This window comes from Triturus cristatus, chromosome 10 (genome assembly GCF_964204655.1).
Source record: "Triturus cristatus chromosome 10, aTriCri1.1, whole genome shotgun sequence".
NCBI lineage: Eukaryota > Metazoa > Chordata > Amphibia > Caudata > Salamandridae > Triturus > Triturus cristatus.
Genome location: NC_140593.1, coordinates 1036520510 through 1036539863, shown reverse-complemented (window position 1 = coordinate 1036539863; position 19354 = coordinate 1036520510). Strand labels below are relative to the sequence as shown.

Sequence of the window (19354 nt, the reverse complement as noted above, 5' to 3'; positions counted from 1 at the left end):
GAGACCATCTAGCTGCAGATTCCTTACATTTGAATTTCCCAGGCGTCAGGATGGATCCGGAAACCTTTACTGAGCATTACCCCTTGCGCGCGCCGTCGGCTGGCTCCATTTGGCTCCGCTTGACGTCAGCGGCGTTAGCATCAGTTAGGACGTTGCAGTACCTATATAGGCACAACCCAGGCTTGCGAACGTCAGTACATTTGGTTTTTTCCACACCAGAAGCACAGAGCCATGAAGTAACTGACATAGTTGTGTGCAAAACTAGGGCCCTGAAAGGGGGAGTAACCCTAGCCCTACAACATTAGTCTGCAAGGTGGGAGGCATGGGTGGTGCTGTAAGGAATCTGCAGCTAGATAGTCTCTCTCTACCAGATAATGCGTTACCGAAGGTAAGTAACTTGTTCATCTGATAGAGGCTTCTAGCTACAGATTCCTTACCTTTGAATTAGATAACCAATCCATACTATCCCGGCAGGGGCTGCGGACCAATACCTCAAACTAGGAAATCCTGCAGGACTGAACAGGCAAAATATCCGTCCTTGTGGACCCGACTATCCAGGCAGTAGTGTTTGGCCAACATGTGCAAAGATGCCCAGAATGCTGCCTGACAGATGTCCAGGACTGGGACACCCCGAGCCAAGGCCGTAGTTGCAGCCTTTACCCTGGTGGAATGGGGCTTTAAACCCTCAGTGGGCTGCTTCTTTGCCAGGGCATAGCAATTCTTAATGCTGAGAACGACACAGCAAGAGATGGTCCTTTTCTGCACTGCCTTTCCAATCTCCCACATACCCCACAAAGAGTTAGTTGTCCACCCGGAACTCTTTTGTGCGGTCAAAGTAGAACGACAACGCTCTTTCTGGATCCGGTCGGTGGAGACGCTCCTCCTCTTTAGAGGGATGCGGGGAAGCAAAGAAGGTGGTCAATGTGATGGACTGACCCAGATGGAATGGTGTCAAGAACTTTGGCAAAAAGGCAGCCCGGGTGCAAAGCACCACTTTGTCTGGAAAACACATCAGATAGGGAGGCAAGCAAGATAATGCCTGCAACTCAGGAGGGGACAGTTATGTAAAGGCTCGAAGGGAGCACACACTAGGTAGGTGAGGACCAAATTAAGGTCCCACTGTGTCATAACAAAGCGCATGGGTGGAAGCAAGTGAGCCAGCCCTTTTAGAAACCTATGTACAATCTGTGACTTAAAGAAAGAGGGCTGGTTTGGCAGCCACAAAAAAAACAGACCTAGCAGAAAGGTAAGCCTTGAGAGTTCCCAAAGCAAAGCCCTGTGGGGAAAGGATCAGAATGAATAAAAGAGCAGTGGAAAGAGAAGCAGAAAGAGGATGAATAGACCTTTCTGTACAGTATAATAAAAAAATCTGCCAACAGCAGTCTTAGTGGAGGGCCGCCTGGCCGCCAAAATAAAGTTACATACTTCAGGGGGAAGGTCAAAAGTCATCAACTGCTGCCGCTCTATCTCCACGCATGGAGGTGCAGAGTTGCCAGGTTGGGGTTGAGGACCCTCCCCTGCTGCTGAGACAGAAGATCCTCCCAAAGGGGCAGCCTGATCGGAGGATCGATGCTCATCTTTTGAAGCTCTGCTGACTCTGCGCGTTCTCTTCAGAAACAAACAAATCTAACCAAGGTTCTCCAGACTGATGAGCCCTTGCACCGCATCTGACTAGAGATGCCATTCGCCATCCGCTAGGCATCGATGGCTGAGTTTGTCTGCCCTGGCATTCAGAGAACCTGCCAGGTGTTAAACCACCAGGGCTATGCTCTGCTGCTCCAACCATGTCTGAGACACAGGGCCTCTCGACAAAGGGTCCACGTCCACACCCTGCCCTGTTTGTTGCAGTACCATAGGCTGTGGTGCTGTCCGTAAACACCTGCACTAGCTTTCCCTTGACAGAGGGAAAAAATGCTTTCAATGCCAATTGAATCACTCTCAGCTCCAACAAATTTATGTGGATCCCTGACTCCGCCGGAGGCCAGTGTCCCCTGATATCCACCTCTCCCAGATGGCCGCCCCATTCCAGGAGTGACGCATCTGTTGCGACTGTGAGATCTGGTTGCGGAAGGGACAGGAGGTCTGCCGTAGACCGAATTGCGACTCGCCAACAACCACTGCAGATCTTTTGCAGTTCCTTCTGAGATCTGAATCACATTGGTGAGATTTCCCTGATGCTGTGCCCACCGGAACTTCAAGTCCCACTGCAGAGCCCGCATATGCCACCTGGCATGCTTTACTAACAGGATTCAGGAGGCCATGAGGCCCAACAGCCTCAGAGCCAGTATCACGGAAATCCAGGATAGAGGCCGAAACATCGGAATCATAAACTGAATATCCTGGACTCGCTGCTTGGGAGGATAGACCTGAAACAGCACTGTGTCCAGAACAGCTCCGATGAAAGGGAGCATCCGAGAAGGAGTAAGGTCTGACTTCGGCACACCTATAGAAAACCCCAGCGAATGCAGGAGGTCCACCGTAGTCTGAAGTTGGAAGACGACAGCCTGGGGCAAGGACACCTTCAGCAGCCAGTTGTCGAGGTAGGGAGGACTGACACCCCTAACCTGTGCAGATGAGCAGCGACCACCGACATCACCTTGGTGAACACCCATGGGGCACTGGTAAGGCCGAAGGGGAACACGGTAAACAAAGTGCTCGCGGCCTACCTTGAATCGCAGGTAACGCCTGTGGCCCGGCAGGATGGGGATGTGAAAATACACATCCTTCAGATCCAACACTATCATCCAGTCTTCTTGATCTAGGGTAGACCAGACCTGAGCTAGACTGGGGATCTTGAATTTCTCCTTCTTGAGGAAAAGATTGACCGTCCGAAGATCTAAAATGGGCCTCAACCATGTGCTCTTCTTCAGAATCAGAAAGTAGCTGGAATAAGCAACTGCCTACTTCTGAACCCGGGACCCTTTCTACAGCTCCCTCGGCCAGGAGAACTGTAACTTCCTTCTGGAGCTATTTTAAATGATTCTCGGTCAGCCTTTTCTGATTTGGCAGAATGGGAGGAGGAAAAGAAAGGAAAGGAAGAGAATAGCCCTCCTAAATGATCTGCAAGGCCCACTTGTCCGATGTTATGAACCTCCAGTGGGGGAAATGATGATGAATTTTCCCACCAACTGGAGTGGTGTGGTCTTGCAAAGTCAGACTATGAGTGCTTGGAGGCTGCAACTGTCGAGGGCAGGAGGCCGACGACTTCTGGTTTCCATTCCTACGTCAGAATGAACCCCGTCCACGTCCCCGCACAGCTTGCGAAGCCTGCGCAGAGCTATGGCTGGGCTTAGGGCAGACCCGGCTGGAAACCCCTTCCGTTGCCACATAAGGGGTGAAAGGTAGACCGGCCACGAGTAGTAGAAGAGAGACCCAAGGATCTGGCCCTAGCTCAAGAGTCCTTGTACCTCACTAGGTCTGAATCTGCCTTTTCCCCAAAAATGCGTGTTCCATCAAACATGTCCATCAGATTTGCCTGGACATGGCCCCAGAAGCCAGGTGTCTTAAGCCAGGTGTGGCGCCTCAAGGCCACTGTCATAGAAATCGATCTGCCTAGCCAAACAGTTGAATCAAGGCGACACCTTATGGTGAATTTTGCTGCATCTCTACCGTACGTAACTGCCTGGGCCTCCTCTGGGACTGTTGCCAGCGGTTGTTCTTCCTTGAAATTCCCACTCGTGAATTATTTCCATACAAGTAAGTTTCACTCCGCACGCCGCCCTTTTGTACATTCCCCCACCCACCTAATTAACTCCTTCTCCCCTTCTCGCCTCCAGCACTCCTGGGACGGCTGATTCCTCCTCGTGTCCCTTTTTCCACACAGGCATTCTCCCGTTTCTCTGGGTTCCTCGGCCAACCTTGCCGACCTTGGAATTGGTTGCTACGAATCCGCGTAGTAAGTTTCTTCCCTTGCGAGATCATCGAGGTTGTGCATAGCGTAAATACCTTCCCGGCACTTCGTCACGGTCCTTCAGAATTGTGCAGCTCACGACCACACTCGTTCCTTACTGGGGGTCGTCACTCCACTGCCGCGGTTCACTATGCGCCTTGGACCCATTGCTACTTATTCACTGAGTAAGTCCCCTCTTCTTGCGCGCCTTGGCATTGCTCCTGCATGGCGGAATTATACTCTCATTCCTTAAACTGCCATTTGCACTTACTCCCGCGCTTTTGGTACTGCACACACCAGTACCTTAGGAGTTTTTTCACCGCTGCATCATTACCATTCTTGGAGTATTAGGATTGGTCTGCTTTGCCTTTCCTCGATATCCTCAACATCACATTAATTGCCTTGATGTTGCCTTCACTTGACCCTCATTCCTGAATGCCAACACGCCTTTATTGCGCCACCACTACAACGCAATTGTTTGTTGTATTTTAAATTTAGGACACATTAGTAATTGATTGTTTTTCCCCAATTTAGATCTTACGTGCTCGCACTTACATTGTCCTGATGATGATCTTGATTTACTAAGATCGAAACGCCGTCGACTACAATTTCAAAGTTCCCTAACATTGTCTAAACCAATTGGGTTCTTTTGACCTGTTTTCAATGCGATGAAATGTTTTTATTGTCACTAAGCACTTCACTTCACGCACCCTCACTTGTGTATGTATGAGCACTGTATATACAATATATATTCTCTAAATGCAAAAATGGCAGAAATGGAAGCTACTCCATTTTATGATGTTTAATAAAATGTGATGTCTTCCTCTACTCTTCTGTGTTCTTGCATACGTTTCCTATTTGGATCCAATTGAGTTCTACATATTAACAAATATAATTGAATTTTTTCTAAAATCACTAACTGTAGCCTCGCTACTTGAGGATCACTGACCTCACCAGACCAATGTCCTTCTGAACTATCCTCTGGGACTGTGGCAGCACTTGCGCAAGCATCTCCCAAAGAGAGTGCGAGAAACAGCCCAATTCGCACGCAGTATTCACTGACCGCAATGCCAGGCTGGAAGAAGAAATACATTTCTTCCGAAATGAATCCAGCTTCTTGGCTACCCTAACCAGAGGAGCGGAAGGAAACACAACCTGTGACATAGAGGCCTGCACCACCAAACTTTCTGGGTTGGGGTGTTGGCTGAGGAACTTTGGGTTGCCAGAGCTGGGAGATGGTGGCGTGCAATTGTCTTATTCATCAGAGCCCCTGTGCTAGACTTAGACCACGTGCCTAGAAGGATATCAGTAGGGGTTCTGAGGTGGAAGCCCCAGGCTGAAGCACTTCAGTCAGGAGATTAGTCCTGACCTCCACTGAGGGCAGCTCCAGTCCAAGGGCCTCAGGGTTGCCCTCTTGACCACCATGGCATTAGATGCTCCCTTCTCCGTAGCCACAGTTGGCGGAGACAGCATGCCAGTATCTGGAGAAGTATCCAGTCCACTGGCTTCCCCAAGTTCCCCATACCAGTCCAACTGCTCTGCAGAGTCTTCCTGGTGTTCCAGAGGATCCATAGACCCCTCCCATTCTTCTATTCCAAGCTCAACAAGTCCACAAAGTGTTCCGGTGACAACATAGAACCCCTGCGTTCAATCGACATCGAAATCTGCATAGAGCGATGTTGTTCCGACTACGTGTGGTCAGGGATAAGGATAGGGCTGGCACTGCTGATGGGCATCGGTGCCACCGAAAGCACTGAATTCGGGTCTGCCGCTGGGAGAGGTCGCGGTTGCACGACCGGCGTCGACCCAGATCTGAGATCGGATCTCTGAGGCCCCACTTGCGTGCACAAAGCCGCTCTGTTATGGGCCATCACTAACATGTTTTGTCATTTATATCCTGGCTGGGAGAAGGTGTCAAAAGGGAAGGGACTGCAAATATTCTTCAAACCCCTCACCCCCACTTCTAATAGTCACACTGTGGATACTTGTACATGTTAGTAAGGCCTGCCTGGCCAGAATAGTATGTTTGGCAATCATGTATTTGATTGCATTATCAAAATGGTAACAGAACGTAACTGCAATGTTTAAATATGTATAGACATATTTAAACATTGCCAATTTAATTAAATAATTTTGAAAAATTCCAATGGGGCCTGATAATTGTTTTCCCTCACTGAGGGGGGCGGCATTAAAAAGTTTGAAAACCACTGCCTTGCCTCTTTCGTCGACGGACGCCAGTCAAGGTGAAGATGAAGTCCGCTTGGACTTCTTTTTGTGTCTCTTCCTCGAATGTCCCGACAACCTTGAGTGGGACTAAGAGGACTTTGGGCTCTGAGAGCGGTCCAGCGACGACCTCTTCCTTGATAGGGAATGGGACCTCTGCTGAGTCTCGCTGGACGGTGTCGGCTGTCGGGCCGCAAGGAGCTTAAAAGCCCGCTCCCCTAAGGTTTCAGGAGCCACGGACCGACAGTCTGAGCGCGACTTTGGATCGTGGTCGCACTCGAGACAACAGAGGCAGATGAGGTGGGGATCGGTGACCCACATCGTGCAGGGACAGGTCCGCATCCTGGCTTAAACCTGGTCTTCCTCAAAGACATCCTCGCACACGATGGAAAAATATCTGGAAGTCGACAAAATGTTGAAAAAAGGTTGTCAAAAAGTGACAGAGGGGTAGCTCTTCCCGCATCATTGCTTAACTGGCATGGAAAGAAAAGAACTGACGTCCGTGTGCCTGGGTGGCGTCTATATAGGTACAGCGACGTCATAACCAAAGCTAACAACGCCGACATCACACAGAGCTGAATGGAGCCATTCGATGGCACGCGCAAGGGGTGTTGCTCAGCAAAAGTTTCTGGATCCAGCTTGACGCCTGGGAAATTCAAAGGTAAGGAATCTGCAGCTAGAAGACCAGATCAGATTAGTTGCTTTTAATAAAAAATTCACCTACATTAAGGATCTCGGCAGGGTTGTTCTTTCTCCTTTGCTATTTGTACAATGGTTAGAACCTTTCCTAGAAACACTTGGGTCGAACCCAAAAATATCTGTTTTACCTCTGGTAACAGACAAATACAATTATCTGCTTAGGCCAATGACATCCTGGAAAATGTGTATAACCCAACTACATCCATGTCTCATTTTTTGGAAGAGACTGCAACATATTCTAAGGTATCTGGTTATAAACTGAAATTTACTTAAACAGAGATACTGCCATAGGTTATCAATATCAGTTTTACAATTCTGATTTTGTATGGTGCCCTTTGAAAATTAAATATCTTAGCATTTGGTTCTCTTCTAATAGCAAGTAATTACTTTTTCAGCTTTTAAATCTAAACTACAAAATGTATTTACTATTTGGTCTACCTTGTTTCCATCAGAGTGGGGAAAACTTGATGCTATTAAAATTACGATTGTTTCCCCGTATTTTATATATTACTTGCATGATTCCTTTGAAAATTATTAATTGTTATTAAAAAAAACTCAATACCATTTGTTCAAAGTTTTCATTGACTAATAAAAAACCCTGAATTGAGTTAGCCAAAATAAAGACCAACAATTGAAGGAGGAGTTCAGTTTCCCAATTTTAAAATTGCATCATTCCTCATTTAACATTAAACAGTCATGCGCTTTAATGCATGATTTTGAAGATAATTCTACGCCTCGTTGGATTACCTTCGAACACTTTTTTTTAAAGAAATTTGTTGAAGGTATTATCCATACGTCTAGCTGTCATTTATTTCAAAATAACCAATTTTAACATTCTCATTTCATTATAAACAAAGTTCAGTTTGCCCATTTCTCTCCTCACCAGCATTTTAAAATCTCTCAGTTGGAATAATACATTTAGGAAAATTTGTAACCGGTCTTTTTATTTTAATCACTGCAAGGAAAAATGTGATTTATATTCACATCAATTTTGTGATGACAGTGTTCTTGGTACCTTAACCTTTGTTTAGAAGAAATATAATTTACCAGATTCATTTTTGGCCAAAAAGAATTCAATGTAGGAGTCTATTAAACGTTATGTTTCCAAGTTCTCTATAAACCCGGAGTTTATATTTCTCTTACCAAGTGTTTCCCTCAATGGCACTAAAAATGGATCCCTCGCTAAAGCAGCTTACGTTTATTATAATTTTACATTGTACTTCAATTAGAGTTGCAAGCTCCAATGAACTCTAATGGGAAGAAGATTTCCATCCTCTATATCCTGTTGATTTTTGGGACATATTGTGGTTAAAGTTATTTAAATTATCTGGAGCAGCGTGCATCACTCAGTTTTTTAGATTTAAATCAGAGCCATAATTACTGCAGTTTATGTTAATAATTTTGATCAATATTCCTCTTCTATGTATTGGTCTTGTAACAATGAAACCAGTTTCATTACTTATAAATTATTTGATAGTCACAATGTTAAATCAGTCAAGATCTTGGTCCTGAATACGTATAAAAAAAATCTATTTTACTTTACTTTTCTAATGTTTTTTTAATCATGGTCTCATTGTTTTAATACCGCTAGTATCATGCCTAACTTATTAGAACTTATTGCCATTGGCTTCTAATATTACCTTGTTGTTAAGATGTCATTGGGTTATCTGTTTTCACTTGGTGCAAGCTAGTTTGTGATATTCATGGAATTGCTACTGCTTCTTCTCATGTCTGATCTTTTCTGGCTACTTTTTTCAAACTTTCTTTCCTGGCACTTAACCTCTGTTTTTGCTATATCCTCTAATTGATGGTATTATTTTCTTTTCTCCAATTATTTTTTCTCTTTTTCATGGCTCTTTCTTCATCGCCTTTCTTTTTATCTTTTTAATTCTAAAAATATATCCTTATTTCTTGTGAATATTTTATATTCTAGCAATGTACAACTATTTTGTAGGATCTGCTTTCATGGTCACCCCCACTTTTTGCTGGTGTCATTATGTCTTCCGACTAGTCTGACTAGGATCCTGCTAATCAGGACCCCCAGTTTCTGTACTTCTTCCCTAAATTGGACATGCAGAGTACTTGGGTACAACCCAAATTGGCTACTGATGTACCCTTGTAAGTCTCTTGTATATGGTACTGAGGAACCCAGGGCATAGGTACACCAGGTGTCCCCCATGGGCTGAAGCATGTATTATGGCACCCATGGGAGACAACTCAAATCATGACTACAGGTCCGCCATTGCAGCCTGTGTAAACTGGTGCTAGCACCACTTACAACAGATATAAGTTTCCTTATATCTTAGGTCACTACAACCTATAAGTCACCCCTAAGGCAGGTATTTCAATCCTGAAGGCAGGGTGCTCGGCTAAAAGCGTGAGCGTTTTCTTGCAGGAGCAGGACACTCCTACAATCCACGAAGCCCATTCTCCCTGGTTGTAAGTGCATCAGCCATTATGACATATAGAGTGGCCATGCGTCATTACACGATGGCTATCTCTAAACTGGCTGTAACAAACCCTGTCGTGTTGGGGTATGATTTCATGCACTGTAAAGCTCCTCTGGGAGGCCCTCAGTGCTCCCAATACCCCACTGTCCAACCCCTCCTCTGGTAGGGACCCCTGAATCATCCCAACCCTCTCCTTAAGGTACCTGTGGGTGGTTCTTTAAGTTCGTTGTGGGACAAGATTCAGATTTGAAACCACTTCATCTTCAACCATCTGGGCACTTTGGCCTTCGCTGTACCTCGTTTAGGAAACAGAGACTGCAACTAGGAAGCCTCCTGCTGCCCCAGGTCTTGTCGTCCTGCCAGTCCTCTGTGTCATCTGTGCCTGTGCTCTATACAGATTCTACTACAGGCCTGTGGACATCCAAGACACCAGAAGGCATCTCTCTTGAAGTGAAGGAGTCACTTCCCTGCATCAGCAGGCACCGCAACAAAGCTGACCGATCTGCTGTTCCTGAGCTCCTACGGACTCCGAAAGGTTCAGCAACACAGGTGGTGTTTCTGCAACTCCCTCGAGGCCTGCACTGTCTTCACAGCAAGTTTGAAGCCAGTATCCCTCGTCGGAACAGCTGGAGCAGTACCCCAGTGCACCGCGTTGACTTGCCGTTGCAAAAGGCTTATTGACTTTCTTCACCAAAGATCTTCAGGCTCCAAGAAGCTCCAGCCTCAAGCATCTCCTGCAGCCAAGCTTCGGATGCACCGCATCCTCTGCGCTGTCGGCCTTCATCCTTTGGTGAGCTGCTCGAGGTCCTCTTGCGACTCCTGTGCCTTCGGCCCGTGGGTCCTCTTGAGGGTCTGTTTTGGCTCCAGTGGGCTTCCCTGCTTCCTCAGGCCTGCTCTGACTTACTGGCTTGTAGTGAGCCACCTGTACCTGTTGGTCCCCACACTTCACCTTTTTCGACTAATACATTTGTTGCCGTTGCCACAGCTTGTTGGTGCCCCTACCGGACACGGCCCCCTGGCTCTTGAAATCCAACATGGGACAGCTTGTGAATGGCTCCTGGTCTTCCACAGCATCGACTGGTCCACACAGCTGCAACTTCAAGTGCACTGGCAACTCACCTGCAGCTCCGACATCGGTGGGCATTTGTCTTCCTTGCCTCCTAGTCACTCCAGAGTGGCATAGACTCTGTCCCCTCTGCTTGCAGGTACCTCTCATCTTGAATCCACCTTTGGGTTCCACCGGACTCTTTCACATTCTTCACCAGTGGCATTTTCACTGAAGTACTCCATTATGGTCTACTGCGGTTTCCGATGTCACTTCGCACCTATGCACCCGGCCTCCCTGGTGTAGGTATCCTGGTTCCCGGGGTATCCACGTGTGGGGTGACTCTACAACATTCCATCTTCCACTTGGGTTCTTCAGAGTCCGCTGGGAAGGGGCCTTCTTCAAAACTGCACCTGTGACTTACCCATTGACTTGTATTGAGTCCCTGGTCGTGTTCCCACACTGCACACGGCCTCCGTGGGGTTCCTGGGTACATACCTTGGGTGGTTCCTTGGGTCCCCAGCTCTTCTACATCTTCTGGGTCCAGTCTCGACTTGGGTCGTGGGTCGCATTCCATTATTTTTTTATATGGTTTGGTCTTCTCCTGGAGACCACTGTGTATTTGTGCTACTTACGTGTTCTATTATTACATTATTGTGTGTATTGCGGTTATATCTCTGGGTAGGAGCTATTGCAATGTGTTAGTGAGAGTTAATAATAAATACATATTTTATACCTACACGGTGTGGTTCGTTTTCACTTAACCTATACCATAAGATTAAGCACTGGTACAAGAAGCTGCTTTACTATCCTTCTGGACTAAGCCTGAAAGCTGCTCTCCACAGCTACCACTTAGAGAGCTTTCCGAGGTTGTCCAAGACCACTAAAATCACAATAAGGTTGTCTGGATTGGTGCAGGGTGCTACAATTACATAAGTGAGCACCATATACCATGCCAGCCTCCTAAAGATATGTGTTGTAATCTTGTTTCCCTATTGATATTTTGCTTATTCAGTCAATAAAAATGACAAACTAAAAAACGAGTGAGTAGATGGGAGCAAGAGCATGGTTGGTGAGGCAAACAGGTTGATCGGGCAAGAGTTAGATGAGAAGGCAAAGAGTTAGAAGTGAGGGCAAGAGTTAGCTGGCAGGAGTTGGGGAGTTGGCCAATGAGATAGTTGTTTCATTTTAGTTGAGCAGCAGTAAATGACTGCAGTCTGTATTCTGGTATATGAAATGATATTTTTGATTCATGCAGTTATTTATTATGGTTTTTTTTTTTACTTTGACTCAACTGAAATTGTTGGCTCCTAAAAAAAAATTGGACTGGAGGTATAATCTTTCACTTTAGCTCTATTATGCTGACGTCCTGGTTTAAACCCTTAATTAGCAACAAGCAAGTTCAAATTTAAAAGCTATATTGAAAAATACCTTAGAGTTGGTGTTGATAGCTTGCATGACGGCGTTCAGTTGCTTCTGCAGTTCCTGCATCTTTTCTTGATATAAAGTTTCCGTACTCATCGTTATAATCCTCTCTGTTTTGATCTGAAGCCCCTCTGAAATCACCTCGAATCTAAAAATATATATACACATATAATACAAATACTTGCCTTTATAGAACTCTCATTTTCAAGTTAAACAAAGCTATGTACTCAAGAACAAAAGTGTACATTTTTTGTTTGGAGAACATGTATTCAAACCAATCCTGTGATGTCAGCAGTGAGTTCCGACACCAACATTTTTAGTTGTGTAGAGATGTCTCACAGGTTCAGCATGCTTAATGAATGCCATTAAATTACCCTGGTGGAGGGGTGTGTGTAACACTGATGTTTACATGTATCTGACAAGATAATGTATACACATTTATTAATTTACCCTTTTATTATCTGAGGTGGCATATATGTGCACCTCGTGTCCTTAGTGGAGAAAGAGGACACACCTAAACACTTAGGTTGCAGGTACATACCTCAAGCAACAAAGTAAGTAACTACACAAGCTAGAAGAGCAAAATAAAGTTGTATCATCAGGTAACACAGCCTCCCAGAGGGCTATCACCAACAGCTGTTCTCTCCCTTTCAAAGCACTGCTAACTACAACACTCAACACTCAAGATTCCGCCCTAGTACTTCATCAATGTTTTCTAAACCTAGTCCTGGACAAGTCACAACTCAACTCCCATTTTAAAAGTCAATGGAAAACAGAAAGAAAAGAAACTGAAAAAAATGTAAATTCTACAACCCCAACAATAACCGCTTCCTCATTCCACTGATCATTTCAGTGTCCATGCTTTCATTGCAACACCCTCACAATCTCCAAAACCCCCTGATCTCTCTTTTCAATTTCGGTTGATCTGTCATCTCTTGGGTCAAGTTCCTTAGTTATCCATTAGCAGTGGACTTTATAAGCACATTGTACATATCCAGTACTCACTGGGTACACTTGTCTGCTGCAGCGATTACCAACAGTAGACACTGATCCAAAACATATCCATCCATGCGCAATCTCAAACTCACTATTCCTGTGTTTCATACTCCAGAATGCCAGCAGGACTCCGCTCACCTCACGGAGTAAATGCCTCTTTGCCAAAAAAAAAAAGTTTTCTTTTTTTTTTCTTTTCCAATTACTTCTAGCAAACTGTACATACAAGCATTTCACTTACACCTTCAAAAACACTCAGGATTAACATCCCACTCTCAGGCCCTGAAAAAGTAATCTTACCTTCCAAGAATTCCAGTTATTGCAGGACTCTTCATAAAAGCCCTTTCAAGCTCAAACGTTAGCTGCCCTCTGCAATATATCCTTAGCTTTTTCAAATTTACTGTTGTGAAAGCTAATGGCTTCAAAATCACCAGGGGCAATGACCCCTTTCTGTGTAGATTGCTCTTTCCTAGCAAGTTGTCTTTCTTTGGAACTAGAATTTTCACATTGGCATCCTTTTCTTTAAACTTAAAATCCTTCTCATAACAGCCAATGAACATGATGTAATCAACGCTCATGTCTCAAGCTTAAACCTCGTGGAAGGCAGCCTACCAGAGCCTTACATTTTTCAATAAATACAACCTGAACTAAAGATATATACCAACTGAAGGAAAAGCATTCAAATCCCACAAAACACTACTGCTACTTGGGATAGGACAGATCAGTAAACCAAAAGCCACAGCATCCCAGCCCTACAGAAGAAACTACACGGGTAATCCCACAGCCACTAACTAATCTGCAACAAGAAGTGCAACGAGGACACATAATTAGGAAACAAGAGCTATATAATGAAAGAGCATAACATAACGGGTATCTACAGAAATGTATTGGATAACCGTGTAATACCCTGAAAGCAGGACCTTAGTTCCCAGTCTCAATCAGTGCAACCACCACCACTACACAATTCACCCCATCACGGACCTGTATCTCAACGTATTCATTCGCCACTCCAAATCCACATGCAATTTTACATTTCACTTTGTTTCGCAATTACACTTTTTGTGCCAGCAAATTCTTGCCATTCTCTAATTCTAGCAGGGCAACTCTTGCAACATGCACCGTGACAGTGTTCCTCACTTGTAAAAAAAACTCTGCAGTGCCTCTGATTTCAGACACATACACTTTGCAGTCTCTCTCTCTCGTTCTAACTAGTTTTTGCCGGCTCGCACTTTCCCTCATTTCCAAATCTTCCACTCTACTAATCGTTTTTGCCTCCACAATATTCTTCATTAACGGTTTAAACTGCTATATAATTTTAATAGTAGCTACTGCATCAAACGTTTTACTCCGGACAGCCTTTGTTTCTCCTACATCTTCTAATTTCATGTATCGAAATATGATTGGTTCAAAAGGGATTACAATTATTTTTATCCGTTAAGGTGTACGGTTCCGTTCACATCTGAAATAACGTGCCATTCTGATGGCACATGGAAAATCTTTCTGTAACAGAATTCATTTTCTTAAAACACTCCACATCTTACCATAGCATCTTCAAAGACAGCAGGTGGTGATCACCTTCCACTGATAGATCGCAGTAAACCCCGTGGCCTTCCTATCCTATATAATGCCCCTAGACCTATTTCAGGCTTAGCTATGAGATTTCAGTTGCAATCTGTGTCGAGAATCTATTGTTGTTGCATTATCCATTATGTAAAACAAAAGGTATCCCCAACATTGGTTGTGTCATGGCTTATTCTAGGATGGTAGTCACTCAAGTTAAACAAGCATTGGCATAGCCAATAGGTCTCGCCTTTGGGACCTTATAAGTGTTTAGCCATGCAGCAGTTGCGTAACTAAATACTTATAAGGTCCCAAAAGCGAGACCTATTGGCTATGCCAAGCGGCCTTGCGGCCGCGAAAGTTAAAGTGATCGCGATTGCGATCGTGATCAACATCAAAGCGGCCTTGCGGCCGTGAAAGTAATTGCGGTAAAACGCGGCGCGCGCGCCCGCGCACATGCACTGTAGCTCTAGGCAGGCCTGGTAGCACTTTTTGGAGCCCTCTCAATAAGTCTCGCCAGACCAGCGCATGCGCTGGGTCAGGCGAGACCTAAAAACTACCACGCTGGGAGCACTGCTATCGCCCAACAGAAGCTAGGACTCTGTTCACGAGCAACACACAAAAACATACAAAGCACCTGTCTGGGTCCAAGTGACAAAGGTCTCATGCACAGGAAAACATGCTAGGTTTTTAAAACAGAATTTAAAAACAAGCATTGGCATAGCCAATAGGTCTCACCTTTGGGACCTTATAAGTGTTTAACCATGCAACAGTTAATGTTGTTGCACCAAGGATATTGTGCTGCATAATTAAATACTTATAAGGTCCCAAAAGCGAGACCTATTGGCTATGCCAATGCTTGTTGACCTACTGGTCTTGAATATTACAATTATTGTCCAACACAACTTACTTTCCCATGCTGAATTCTCCTAATGGGGTGTTTCTGAACTTTTTCCTCGCCCCCACATGGTGAGGCCTGCACTAAGGATTCTAGCTCTAGCCCTACTTTTGGCAAAACCTACTATTACAATACTCTAGAAACATCCATCTGCCCCCTCCTGGGCATGACCTGTGGCCTCATGGAGCCAAGCGGAGAGCACCTTACTTCACAAACAAGAGCGAGCGGGTCCTGAGGAAATACGTTATTGCCCAGACATCGAGAAGTTCAAATAAGACAATATCTACCCACCATGATACACCCCCTGACTAACATGTACATATTTGCACACACACAAAGTAGATTGGTCTAGACGTCCATTGGACAAGTTGGGGCTAAAACGCTGTGTGGGTCCCTGCTAAATATTGTAAAGATTAGGCACCTTATATTGATGCATCCTTGGACTGAGCGTGAACACAGACAGAAAAGAAGGGAGTGGGCAGGGAGGGTTTGCTATCAAGTTTCAATGTGTATTTAATCTGTTTGCGTTTAGCAAGAAAATTGTACATGGAGACCATTATGCTGTTATTTTTCACGCCTTCTACCGATGCAAAGATTCATACAACTATGCATGAGAGCACATAGAAGGCCAACGTGGAATGGAATAGAATCCATTTAAAGAAGGCTGACTGCTACTACTACATCTGGCAGCAGAGACAGCATGAGCAGATTGAGGGCAAGTGGAGGTTAATACATTTTACGGAGAGTAGGGCGCTCAAAGGAGAGTGAGGGAGCAGAGAGATGCAGACTGATGTAGACATAATAATCCTGCACACTATGTATTGCAAAGTTGGGACATTAGCACCTATGTGCATGTATGGCATTTCTTTAGCATGAACCCAGAAGAGTCAAGTCTGCAACTCATTCCTAAACTGGGGCAAGTATTGTGGCAGTCCTGATGGCTACAGGATGTTATTCCGGAGCCCCGGGGGCATTAGCATGTATTTAAAACGCGCACACTTTTGTAGCGTTATGTATTTCAAATGTGCACACACTTTTTAATTTCTTTTGATGCACTTCCCTGTTAATTTATATAATCCAATCGCAGCTCGAATCAGGGCGTAGTAGGTGGGGTTAGCGACCGCATCAGCAGTCATGCTTTAAAAGAAAATAAAGTGAGTGCACATTTCAAATACATACCGATACAAATGTGTGCATGTTTAAAATACATACCGCAACGAAGCAGAGCAACTAAAAGCAAATTCTAGTTGCACCAAGTTGCGGTATGTATTTTAAACGTGCACACACTTTATTTTCTTTGAAAGCATGACTGCTGATGCGGCTGCACATGGCGCCATCCTGCCGGGTGCGCTTGGTGTCCTCCGGTATGTGGCCAGCGGCTAAGCCCTTAGAAGCAAGAGGGTGAGCGCCAGATAAGTGGAGCAGCAGGGAAACAGCGAGCTGCAGAGCAACTATAAGAAACAAGCACGAGCAAGAAGTGGACGCGAGTGGTGTGCGCGCGTGCACATCGGGCGGCTGCACGCGTTCCCGCGAGCGTGCATGTAAGCGCTAGGCCACCAGACAGCACTTAGAAAACCCGCTTATATAGGTCTCGCCTGAGCTAGCGCATGCGCTAGCACTCAGGCGAGACCTAACAAATACAGCAGCTATAGCTCTATATGCTCACCGATCTAAAAACCGTTCCTACACTTCTGCAATTCAGAAAGAAACTGAAAACTCATCTTTGCAAAGAGCAACACCATCACCAGCATAGATATCTACACATTACTTGCATTCTGTACAGAATCCAGAATTGTAGCTCTGGCTCTTCCCTCTGTTCAACGCACACCTACCCCTCCAGCCCCTCCCCCCACCCCCCACAAGTAAACTTGTGCTTTATAAATACCCTTGCATACAAACATTCATTCATACATAAATACATACAGAGAGTCAAATAGGAAATCACGCCAGGGACTCTCATACCGGCTGACAGGAAGTTTGATCTGGTAGGTTGATAAGTAGAACATTCTAAAAATATGGGTGGGGCAATGCCATGTAGTGCTTGATAGGCACAAAAGCAGTTTGAATTGTGCCCATTCCTTGATCGGCATAAGCGATAGAGATTATTTGGGGGTGATATGGTCCAAACACTTACAGCACACATGTTAAATAGTTGTAGTTCTGAGCCCTCTAAATGTATTTTAATTTTATTTAGAGCGCTTCACAGTTACATGAGGTAGGTTTGAGATACAGCTTGTATAGCAGCAGTAACATATACACACATATATATATTATATATACAATTTTTGGAACTGATTAATGTACAAGGAGTAACAGTATTCCTACACAAAAGGTTCCGATGTGTCTTTTTCAGTGATTTCTACATCAAAACGAGTCCCGAGTAGTACAGTACCGTTAAAGACTATTCCCAGCTTAACTGGTGACTATATCTTTACATACGTTGTTGTTCTGTGTTGGTAACCTCGATATCACGATGCTGGTGATGAAAAGTCTTGCCTAAGGAAGGAACTTGCTCATTAGGAAGATCTTCGCTTCCCTCTTGAATGTTGCCGTGTTTGGAAGTTTTCTAATGTTTGGTGGGAGTGAGTTCCAGATTCTGGGGTCTGCTCCGGAGAAAGCTGTCATACGTTTTCTTCTTCTGAAAGATGGGTGGTTTCGGCAACAGCTCTCTGGCACTCCTGGCTGGTCTGCTTCCCCCTGATAGCTCAATTGTCTGGGCTAAGTACCTTAGTGTTTTGAAGTGGAGCGCTTTGTGGGTAATATATGCCAGTTTAAGTTGAATTATGGCTTAGTATGGGAACCAGTTTAAAGCTTTCAGGTGTGGGGAGATATGGTCGTATTTCCTAGATCCGGTAATGAGTCTTGAGGCCGCATTGAGACATGCTTTTGGTGGTGCTGTGGAAATTTTTGATAGACCTGCTATAGTTGTACATCCATATTCAATCCTTGAAATAACTAAGGACTGGACTGCCAATTTGAGGTCCGCCGTAGAAATGAGTGGTTTCACTTTTCTAATATAGTTCAAGTGAAACCGGGCACTTTTTGCCATTGATTTGATGTGGGCTTTCATGTCTACGTTCTTATCCAGCGTGATTCCTAGCGATTTCGCTAAGTCAACTAGAATAGGGGTGCAGTTTAGTGCTGTGATCAGTTTGGTCCATTCCTTCACTTCTGTGGGGTTCTTTGGTGGTGAAATTAATAGGAATTCCGTTTTTTGGGCATTTAGTTTCAGATGATTGCTAGTTAACCAGTGTAATTATACTTTTAAGGCCTCCTTCATTATCTTGATGTCTTCCAGTGACGCAATCTTGATGTAGATCTGAGTGTCATCTGCGTACATGTGATAGGATATGTTTGAGTCTCTGAGAATTTCAGTAAGGGGTTCGACATACAGGTTGAATAGTGACGGAGATAGTGTAGATCCTTGAGGGACTCCAATTGAATTTGAGCATGATGGGGATAGCGTCTGGTTGACCAGGAATCTCTGTGTTCTATTCTGAAGGAAGTATTCAAACCATTTCAGAACATTTCCAGATAGACCCATCCTGTCATGAAGCCTGGCTAGTAATTTTTCATGATTTACAGGGTCAAATGCAGACGACAGGTCAAGAAGGACTAGTAGACATGTTTGATTGTGATCTAGGGCCTGTAGCGCATCATCCACTATAGGTAGGATCGCTGTTTCCGTACTGTGGCCTGTTCTGAATCCCGATTGGCAGTCGTCTAGCAGCTTGAAATTAGCGATGTGATGGCTCAGTTGATTTTGCACACATTTCTCAATTCGTTTGGCTAGTAATGGAATATTGGTTATTGGGTGAAAGCTATTTGGTTCTGCCGGGTCCGCTGTAAGTTTTTTGATGATGGGGAGGACTGGACCTGTTTTTAGGCATTCTGAAAGGATCCCTTGAGATAGTGAGGCATTTATTATTTTTGTCCATATTGGGACGATGATATGGTTGATTCTTTTTAGGCATTTAGAGGGGAGTGGGTCATTGTAGTGGTTATTAGGTTTGATATCCAAGAGAGTTTTGGCAATGGTATTCTGGTCATACAGCTTGAAGGTTGTCCATTGTGCCTTGTTTTTCGCCCTATCATGATCGTTTGTCATAGTAGGATTGTTCAGTGTGGGTGGTTGTCTGGGAAGGTTGTCGGCTGCCATCCTGAGCTCTCTT

General features: G+C 44.8%; 1 protein-coding gene across 2 annotated transcripts in view; it reads right to left on the bottom strand.

Annotated features, from left to right (window-relative positions):
- Positions 1–19354, bottom strand: part of LDAF1 (lipid droplet assembly factor 1) — a 136610-nt gene that overhangs the window by 58857 nt on the left and 58399 nt on the right. For both annotated transcript variants that reach the window (XM_085629112.1, XM_085629111.1), the window contains one exon: positions 11738–11879. In XM_085629112.1, the coding sequence (XP_085485238.1) occupies positions 11738–11827 (90 nt within the window). In that variant the 5' untranslated portion in view covers positions 11828–11879. The remainder of the gene's footprint in view (positions 1–11737; positions 11880–19354) is intronic.